General features: G+C 42.5%; 1 protein-coding gene across 1 annotated transcript; it reads left to right on the forward strand.

Annotated features, from left to right (window-relative positions):
• The first annotated feature begins 5,222 nt into the window (after positions 1 to 5,222).
• LOC111536997 (60S ribosomal protein L29-like) lies at positions 5,223 to 5,845 on the forward strand. Its single transcript, XM_023203533.3, has one exon. The coding sequence runs from the start codon at positions 5,253 to 5,255 to the stop codon at positions 5,718 to 5,720; it is 468 nt and encodes a 155-aa protein (XP_023059301.1). The 5' UTR covers positions 5,223 to 5,252; the 3' UTR covers positions 5,721 to 5,845.
• Positions 5,846 to 10,632: the final 4,787 nt, after the last annotated feature.

Consider the following 10,632-nt stretch of genomic DNA (forward strand, 5'->3'; position numbering starts at 1 on the left):
CTCAGAACTCCTCTTCTTCCTTATCAATGCCTACTTTTCAAGGAAATTTTTTTTTTTTTACAAAACAAATTTTACAAAACCTTATGAAGACACAGTCTTTACGACTTGCATGCCTTTGCTATTCTAAAACTATAAAGTACCTTACTACATGTCAAACACTGTGTAGACTATTACTCTTTCAAGTAATGACATAAAGGAGGAAACAGAAATGCAGTATCAAGAAAGTTTCTTTTTTCTTTTTCTTTTCCTTTTACATTTTTTTACATTTTTCCCTAAAAATTTCACTGAAGTGAGAAAGCTTCTTTTTTAGATGGGAGATAACTTGAACATGTTTATAGGCAGGAGAAAAAGGGTGTTGCCAAAATAGAAAAAGATTCTAAGTGTTAGCAGAGAAGGAAGGAATTGGCTTAAAGAGTACTAGGGAAGGTGGAGCCAATTTCTGATTAATGTTTTTAAAAAAGGCTGGGTGTGTTGGCTCATGCCTGTAATCCCAGCACTTTGGGAGGCTGAGGTGTGTGAAATGCTTGAGTACAAGAATTCAAGACCAGCCTGGGCAACATGGGGAAAACTGTCTCTACTAAAAATACAAAAATTAGCCAGGTATGGTAGTGTGTGCCTATAATCCCAGCTACTTGGGAGGCTGAGGCAGGAGAATCACTTGAACCCAGGAGGCGGAGGTTGTAGAGAGCCAAGATCATGCCACTGCACTCCAACCTGGGTGACATAGTGAGACTCTATCTCAAAAAATAAAGTAAAATAATTTAAAAATGTAAAAAAGAGTACCAGGGAAGGAATTTACATCAGGCCACAGGGGGCCACTCATCCTTTGTCCCTTCCAGAAATTTTTACATTTTCCTTTTAACGAGTCTGTGTCTTTCTCCTTATGAACATTAAAAAGCTCATTTGCACAGAACACTGTGTGGCCCACTGAGAATCCAATTCTAAAGGTGTCATAGCCTTCAATTCCATTATTTCTACCACTACCTCCTCCCACTTAGAAGAGGGTGCTCATGTCAGTGTTAAATGCTGCTCCTTCAATGGTTCTTCTAAGAAGCAAAGAAACAGGCTGCTGCAATGGGATCTCTGAGCAATTCTGATTTGCTGGGAATTGCAAAAGTTTTCTTTTACTCAGTGTTCTTGAGGTTTTGCTTCCATCTTCGAGAAATGAACCTTTTACTACTCCAAAGTCTTCACCTAGAGAGACACTCAGAAGTCCACAGACACAAAAATGGCATTTATTAAACATTTAAATCACCTGTAGGGTAATTATCAGATAAGTACAGTATAAGGTTGCATGCATTATTATAATCACGATGCTTGACATTTTCTTTTTCTTTTCTTTTTTTTTTTTTTTTTTGAGACGGAGTCTCGCTCTGTCGCCCAGGCTGGAGTGCAGTGGCGCAATCTCGGCTCACTGCAAGCTCCGCCTCCCGGGTTCACGCCATTCTCCTGCCTCAGCCTCCCAAGTAGCTGGGACTACAGGCGCCTGCCACCGCGCCCGGCTAATTTTTTTGTATTTTTAGTAGAGACGGGGTTTCACCGTGTTAGCCAGGATGGTCTCGATCTCCTGACCTCGTGATCCGCCCACCTCGGCCTTCCAAAGTGCTGGGATTACAGGCGTGAGCCACCGTGCCCGTCCGACATTTTCATAAAGCCATTTTATTCTGCAATTTAAAAGAAATGATTCGCAATAAATCTTTTTTGTTTGTTTGTTTGTTTGTTTGTTTACAAGAGTCTCACTCTGTCGCCCAGGTTGGCATTATCTTGACTCACTGCAAGTTCCACCTCATGGGTTCACACTGTTATCCTGCCTCAGCCTCCCTGAGTAGCTGGGACTACAGGTGCCGGCCACCTCGCCTGGCTAACTTTTTTTTTTTGTTTTTTTTTTTTTGTATTTTTAGTAGAGATAGAGCTTCACCATGTTAGCCAGGATGGTCTCGATCTCCTGACCTCATGATCTGCCCGTCTCAGCCTCCCAAAGTGCTAGGATTACAGGCATGAGCCACCACGCCCGGCCCAATAAAGCATTTTTATTGAATATTGTCAGTGAATGAGCTTCGGAAGGTTTTTAAATGAGTCATATGATTTTCTAAAACTACTAAGTTCCTACTTTCCAATTTGATAAATACATCTGACATTTATAAGTGTAACATCTAGTTACCTACGGAGAACAAAATCCAAAAACCATGTGAAATCAGAGGAACAAGGCTGTGACTCCTATCGTGCATTCATCATGCTCCTCTCAGGTGTCTCCTGCCAGCTCTCGGATACAGCTGTACACAGCTCACAGGTAATAAACTCAGGCTATTCCAGCTTTCTGACTTCATTTTCATTCAAATCTCAACAAATATTTACAAAGCACTTATTATATAGTAACACTGCACAGGAGGCCAGTCAAATATGAGGAAGACAGTGGTAAATCTGTAAGATGGAGCAAGAACTGCAACTAAAGAATCAAAGAGGATATCTCTTCTAAATCCAGACATGTGAGAAAGAAAATAGAAAAACTCTTATTAGGTGTAGGAGCCAGGGAGCTTACATGAGCAGAAATGGGCAACCCAAGAACAGAATAGAATAAAGAAACCATGTTAAGATAGTGAATTCTGGGCCAAATCTTTTCTTTCTTTCTCTCTCTCTCTCTTTTTTTTTTTTTTTTTTTTTTTTTTTTTTTTTTTTTTTGTAGCTCCTGATCTCTGGTTGGAGAGCCAAATCTTTGAAAGAGTACTCCTGCAGAGGTTCCACTGGGCACCTGCTAGGGAAACAATGGGAGGGATGAAAACAGAGAAGGAAGAGAAAGCAGATCCAGGGTTCCCACCTCTCTGGGCGAACCCGACTATCCATGCCCACATTAGACAAAAGGAGATGAAAAGATGTTTTCCTGGGCTCCTGGTTTGTGTTATTTGAGGCCTGCCTTTTTCAAACAATCTAATGTATCAGGTATCTGATTCAAGAGGCACATTCCTCGACATTCATAGTTAATTTATGGACTTATGGCTGCTAATATTTGTTGGCTGTTACAAAACTTTATCCACAGCTCATAAAGATTTCTTAGTTGTGAGCAATAGTGATTTAAATCTTTTTGTAGGGCAGGTTTGTTTTTCAGTTTAATTTTTGCAAGATTATTATAGTAATAGAACTTTGGCACTTTTACTAAGGGAAGGGAATCTTGAAGGATTTCAAAGCCAACTGTGTTTTCTAGTAAGCGCAGACACCCAAAACCCTAGGAAAGAGGCTCAGAAAACACGAGATGTAAGGTGAGGTTTGGCATAGAGTTTGAATGAGGAATGGCAAAGGCTGGCATCTTCATCCCAAAGTACCCACTGGCACACAGCATTTGCTAAGTAATTTACCAAGACAACAGGGGTAGCTTCCTTGGCTTTTTATTTATAAAAGCATGCTAGACACATCTCAGAACAGTGACTGGGAAGTCTGTCTGATGTTGTTGTTGTTACTGTTATTATTATTATTTATCACTCCTTTGACAATCGTGAGATTTTTTGAACTCTGATAATGTGCCATGCAGAAGACAAACTGAGAGGCTGGGAACAGTGACTCATGTCTGTAATCCCAGAACTTTGGGAGGCTGAGGTCAGGAGTTCAAGACCAGCCTGGGCAGCATAGTGAGACTCCAATCTCTACTAAAAATACAAAAATTAGCCAGGTGCAGTGGCAGGCGCCTATAATCCCAGCTACTCAGGAGGCTAAGGCATGAGAATCGCTTGAACCCAGGAAGTGGAGGTTGCAGTGAGCCAAGATTGCACTGCTGCACTGTAGCCTGGGTCACATCTCAAAAGAAAAAGAAAAAGAAAAGCAAAGAAGGCAAACTAAGATACAAAGGAAAGAAGAGGCTTTTCAGAAAATCTGTTTTTTAAGCTCTTGATTCATAAAGTACAAAATGATCCTGGTCAAGCAATTACTTCAGAAGCCTAACCCTAAAGAAAAGCGTATCACCTTCTGTAAGAACAGATTGCCAAAGTAAACAGTGATTATGTTCTGACTGCCTAGAAAGGCCCCACCTGTCACCTTCTGGCAGGAGAGCGAAGGGAAGTAAAAGGTGAAAGTGTACAAGGAAGTTGCAACCTAAGTGAACCACGAAACCATCCCCACAGGCTGACAGTTGATATATGAAAATTCCATTGCTATTTGGTCATTTTTAAGAATCATTTTCTTAACTGTTTTTACTTAAATTTTTTCAAAATCAGTTATAAACTTTCCTTATGGGCCCGGCACCATGGCTTATGCCTATAATCCCAGCACTTTGGGAGGCCAAGGCAGGAGGATTGTGTGAGCTCAGGAGTTTGAGACTAGCCTGGGTAATATAGTAAGACCTCTGTCTCTACAAAAATAAAATAAAATAATTAGCCGGCATCAAGGCACACACCTACAGTCCCAGCAACTTGGGAGGCCAAGGCAGGAGAATTGCTTGAACCCAGGAAGTTGAAGTTGCAGTGAGCCATGATCATGCCACTGCACTCCAGGTTGGGCAACAGAGCGAGACCTTGTCTCAAAAAAAACAACAAAAACAAAACTTTTCTCACGAAAAATTCCCTGAAATATAAAAATGTATTCCAAGGCCTGGCGCAGTAGTTCATGCCTGTAATCCCAGCACTTCTGGAGGCCAAGGCAGCTGCATCGCTTGAGGTCAGGAGTTTGAGACCAGCCTGGCCAGTACGGTGAAACCTCGTCTCTACTAAAAATACAACAATTAGCTGGGCGTGGTGGTGGGCACCTGTAATACCAGCTACTCAGGAGGTTCAGGCAGAAGAATTACTTGAACCCAGGAGGTGGAGGTTGCAGTGAGTCAAGATTGTGCCACTGTACTCCAGCCTGGGCCACAGAGTGAGACTGTCTCAAAAAAAAAAAAAATTACTCCAAGGAACAGCACACACACCTCACAAATCACCACCAGCTTTACATTTTAGACTGTGATCATATGGAGCAGACAAAGGCTGAGGGCTCTACTGGAACTCGTTTTTCATCTGTAGAAACCACTATCTGGATAAATCTTTACCCGGAGAAGAAGCATCATCTTTGTCCCAAAAGCCAGATGGTCTAATAGTATACCAGGGCGCTCTGTACCTCAGTTTCCTCATCTGTAATTGCCTTACGCAGTTGTATGAATGCCCTAGTAATGTTTCTTTTTTTAAATTTTTTTTTCTTGCCTCGGGAATTTTGCACCTAGTACTGGTTTTAAAAGTGTACTACCACTTCCGGTTCTAGGCGCTTCGGGAGCTGCGGCTAAAGGTGCAGACATGGCCAAGTCCAAGAACCACACCACACACAACCAGTCCCAAAAATGGCACAGAAATGGTATCAAGAAACCCCGATCACAAAGATACGAATCTCTTAAGGGGGTGGACCCCAAGTTCCTGAGGAACATGCTCTTTGCCAAGAAGCACAACAAGAAGGGCCTAAAGAAGATGCAGGCCAACAATGCCAAGGCCATGAGTGCACGTGCTGAGGCTGTCAAGGCCCTCGTAAAGCCCAAGGAGGTTAAGCCCAAGATCCCAAAGGGTGTCAGCCGCAAGCTTGATCGACTTGCCTACATTGCCTACCCCAAGGTTGGGAAGCGTGCTCCTGCTCGCATTGCCAAGGGGCTCCGGCTGTGCCGGCCAAAGGCCAAGGCCAAGGATCAAACCAAGGCTCAGGCTGCAGCTCCAGCTTCAATTCCAGCTCAGGCTCCCAAAGGTGCCCAGGCCACTACAAAAGCTACAGAGTAGGTATCTCTGTGTGCCAATGTGAGGACAGAAGGACTGGTGCGACCCCCCACCCCCACCTCCAGGCTGCCATCTGCATGGGGCTGGGGTCCTCCTGTGCTGTTTGTACAAATAAACCTGAGGCAGGATTTGTTAAAAAAAAAAAAAAAAAAAAGTGTACTACCAATATTAAGATGAGATCCAAAGGAAAATTTGAGTGGTGCTTGAGCATTACAACCCGTAGTTTCCCCCTTTAAGAATTTTTTTTTCCCTTGAGATGGAGTCTCACTCTGTCGCCCAGGCTGAAGTGCGGTGGCATGATCTCAGCTCACTGCAACCTCCATCTCCCAGGTTCAAGTGATTATCCTGCCTTAGCCTCCCAAGTAGCTGGGATTACAGGCATGCACTACCACATCTGGCTAATTTTTGTTTTTTTTTGTTTTTTTTTTTTTTTTTTTGAGACGGAGTCTCGGTCCGTCGCCTGGGCTGGAGTGCAGTGGCGGGATCTCAGCTCACTGCAAGCTCCGCCTCCCGGGTTCCCGCCATTCTCCTGCCTCAGCCTCCGGAGTAGCTGGGACTACAGGCGCCCACCACCTCGCCCGGGTAGATTTTTGTATTTTTTAGTAGAGACGGGGTTTCACCGTGTTAGCCAGGATGGTCTCGATCTCCTGACCTCGTGATCCGCCCGTCTCGGCCTCCCAAAGTGCTGGGATTACAGGCTTGAGCCACCGCGCCCGGCCAATTTTTGTATTTTTTTAGTAGAGACGAGGTTTCACCACATTGGCCAGGCTGGTCTCAAACTCCTGTCCTCAAGTGATCTACACGCCTCAGACTCCCAAAGTGCTGGGATTATAGGCATGAGCCACTGCACCTGACCCCCCTTTAAGAATTAATTTCCCTATTGAATCTTTTAAAATAAAAAAGGCTCTGTAGATTATCACTGGGTTTAATCCTTTCTAGAAGCAAGAAACACCAGGGTGAATTTAGCTGAGACCCAATTCTTAAGTACTTGCCTACATGTCTAGGATAGTTATGAGTGTTTTCCCGAGAATCTTTAAGCAAAGAAATTCAGTTCCCTGAAATAGTTCAGGTTTCAAGTAAAACTACTACATAGGAGAGTTAAATTAAATAACCTCTAAAAGTGTTTTCCAACCATGGCTTTTATTTTTAATTGTCTTATGCTTCTCCCTCTCTCTCATTTCAAAGGTAATCAGGAAGTCTCCTAGGATAAGGTTATTATATTCAAGTCCTGCCAAAAAATGTAAGAAAAGAAGCTCCTATTTGAGTGGACCGAAAAGAACAATTATACCTCCTAAAAATAAAATGAGCCTAAGCTAAGAAAATGAAAAGGTTTCTAAAGAAGAAGGTCAGTACTTCTTTTTTGTCTCCTTTCATCACGGTGTGATTTACTTTAATAGTACCCTGTCAAACTAGATGATTCAGTGGCCTCATCATAGCTTACAGAGCATTTCATCTGTGGTCACTCATCCTGCCTATGAAGAAATTGACATGTAGTCACTACAGAGAAACACTGCTCACCAATTTTTATTCACCACCATAACCTCCTGATCCTTGCCTAATCAAACAGAGAGATACTATCCTGCTTTTACCTACACAGAAAAAGATAGAAGATAAAACAATGTTGGGGGTTGTGGCTCATTGATGGTCAGATACGAAAAGCTGCTGCAAATTTTGTCCCATCAGTTCCTAAAACTGCAACATGAAAATGCATCATCATAACTACCCTTTACCTATCTCCCAAGAGTGAAATTGTTTTCCCCAATAAAAGTTTAAGGAAATGAAGTAATTGGTGATTGGGGCAGGAATATTATGAGTATTACCATACAGTTTTTTCCTTAAATGGTTAATTAGAAGGAAGTGTGGCATTCTTAGAGCTATTTTTTAATTAAGCCAGCAGACTCTACCAAGAATCTGATCCCCTCTCTAAGCAGATAATTACATTGACAAATGACTTTCAAGTTTATGCCCATGGACTCCTAGATTTCTGATGTGTGCCAGGAGGTTACCATTCCAGTGTTCTGAGTGCTGGCCTCTGGGCCTGACCCCCTGTCTGCCTGGATTTGGAAATTTGCCTTCCCTTAGCTTGTGACTTGCCCCCCTAGATTCCAGCCTGTCCTTGACCTCTGGCAACAGCAAACTTGTTAACGCTTGCTCTGCATGCATAAATCCTTGCCTTCTGCCCAATTCTTAATTCTGATTTTTGGACTTCTGGACCAGGCTAATCCTTAGAGTCTGGGGAGAAAGAAACCATTGTGAGACTGAAATAGCTAAGCCCAGAGTTTATGATTAATGAGGACAGACAGTTCAAGGAGTCATTAACCATACAAATGTTCACAAATGATTTGCCATAAGGCCTTAGATTTTGCATATTGTATATATGAGGTTCATATATTATAGCCAGTGTCAGAACACTAACAAGTGAAAGACTTTTCAAACCCAGGTCAGGGAACACAAGGCATAGCTCTCAAAATGCACCTCAGATCATAGGGCAAAAATATGCAGACATATGTAGTCACTGTTGCTGAGTTGACAGTGTCACCCGTGCCCTGAGGACAAGTTTGGTGTCTATTTAAGACCTGAGCATTGAGAGGCTACAAGAGGTGCATAAATTCTGGGAAAGTCTTCATCCTTTCAAATACAAATGCACAGTATGTAAAATTACACATATTTTTTTGAGGAAACTCTCATTATAAATGTTCAAGTATATTAGGGGTTATAAAATAACAAATGGCGTTTGGACTATAAAAGGCTGGTGTGGAAGACCAAAAGGAATACGCACTGGAGAATTAGAAGACTTGGTTGGAGAACTTGCTCAGGCACTGATCAGCTGGCTCTCAATTTCTCTGTAAAAAAAAAAAAAATTGAGGAATATACTTCTAAATCACATTTATAGCCCTTCCTGCTCTGAATGATTATTTGACCTTGACATAGAATAATAGGACTGGAAAGGACCTTAGTTACTTAATTCAACCACTAATCCTTCAGGGACAGAGACAATAGCATCTCCGGGGCCAGCCTATGCCCTTTCCAAAGAGCTCTTATCAGAAGAAAGGTCTTTTTTATCTTGAACTGGCACCTTTCTCTCTGTATTTTCTACCGTTAGTTCAAATTCTGGTCTCCCGGAAAACATAATCCAAATTTAATCCTTAACCCACATGACAGCTTTTCACATTCCCCTCTCAAATTCTGTCTCAAGCAAAGCACCGTTAGTTGCTTCACACATTCCTCATATGCTGAGGCTTTTTTGTTTTGTTTTGTTTGAGACAGGGTCTCACTCTGTTGCCCAGGCTGGAGTGCAATGTTATGACCTCAGCTCACTGCAACCTCCACCTCCTAGGTTCAAGCGATTCTCCTGTCTCAGCCTCCCAAGAAGCTGGAATTACAGGCATCCACCACCACGCTTGGCTAATTTTTTGTATTTTTAGTAGAGACAAGGTTTCACCATCTTGGCCAGGCTGGTTTCGAACTCCTGACCTCAAGTGATCGACCCGCCTCAGCCTCCCAAAGTGCTGGGATTACAGGTGTGAGCCATCACGCCTGGCCCATGTGCTGAGGCTTTAAACCCTATCTCCAACCACTCACTTTTTTTTTTAGAGATGGAGTCTCATTATGTTGCCCAGGCTGGACTCCTAAACTCAAGGGACCCTCCTGCCTCAGCCTCCTGGAGTAGCTGAGAATACAAATGCACACCGCCATGCCACACCCCACCCACTCACTTTTGTCTGTTTCTGTTATTTGCTGTCATTGTCCTTCTTAAAGTATGGGGTAGGGGACATCAGAGCATCCAGAAGCAAATACTAAGGCGAGAGGGAGTATCATCTTCTCTCCCCTGTTCTGAGTATTATTCTTCATTAATGTGGCCCACTTATGAATTAGCATTTGAAGAACAGTCATATCACATCATTGAATTACTGCATGTTTATCTTACAGTTTTTTCCACATGTGGACATTAAGCAACACCTCTTCTATTCTGGGTTGTTTAATCAGGATTTTAATTCCAAGTATAAAACCTTACAGTTTTTATCCGACCCTGTTGGATTTCATCTTATTAATGTTGTGAAAGATTCTATAAGAAAAGTCCAAGGCAAAAAGGAATCAGTAATGGATCTTCAAGGAAAAAGAAATAGGAAATAGTCCCAGAAATGCAAGGAGTTAACTAGGAAGCCTAGCTGAGGGACTACTAAATTAAGAGGGCAGATGGAACCCTGTGTTTATTTTTGCTTCCTCCTAAAACCCCAATGAATCAACATAACAGGATTCTTTCTAAGGCACAAACTCACAAAGACTGATAGAAAAGTCATAACAGCAATAAAATTTTGGAATTTGAAAAGCTGATGACCAAGTGGTAACTAACTAGCACGTCTGAGAAAGCAGTTCTTAATCTAGAAATGAGGAAAGCCAAAAAGCAATTTGATATTCACCCCTGAAGTTCTAAAAGGCTCAGGAATTGGTGGTACGAGGTTCTACTGGAAGTGAAGGGGAAGGAGGGCTAAAAGCAGATTGATTGGATGAAGGGTGTTTTAAGAACACATAGGATCCCTGGAGCTTCTTCTCCACCTCATCTTAGGAGGCATATTATCTGGACAATAAGGCACTATTGAAGGTTGGCATACTGTTTCCAGGAAATTAAAGGGAGTATACTCAGCTCAGTCTTTCATTTTTTTTTCTTTTCTTTTCTTTCCTTCTCTTCTGACAGGTTCTCACTCCATCAACCAGGCTGGAGTACGGTGGTACAATCTGAGCTCCTCTGCCTCCCCAATTCAAGCCATCTTCCCACTTCAACCTCCTGAGTGGCTGGGACCACAAGTGCACACCACCATGCCTGACAAATTTTTTGTATTTTTGTTGTTGTTGTTGAGATAAGGTCTCACTATGTTGCCCAGTCTGGTCTCAAACTCCTGGGCTCAAGCAATCC

The sequence above is a fragment of the Piliocolobus tephrosceles genome, chromosome 1, assembly GCF_002776525.5.
Source record: "Piliocolobus tephrosceles isolate RC106 chromosome 1, ASM277652v3, whole genome shotgun sequence".
In the NCBI taxonomy this organism is placed as follows: Eukaryota; Metazoa; Chordata; class Mammalia; order Primates; family Cercopithecidae; genus Piliocolobus; species Piliocolobus tephrosceles.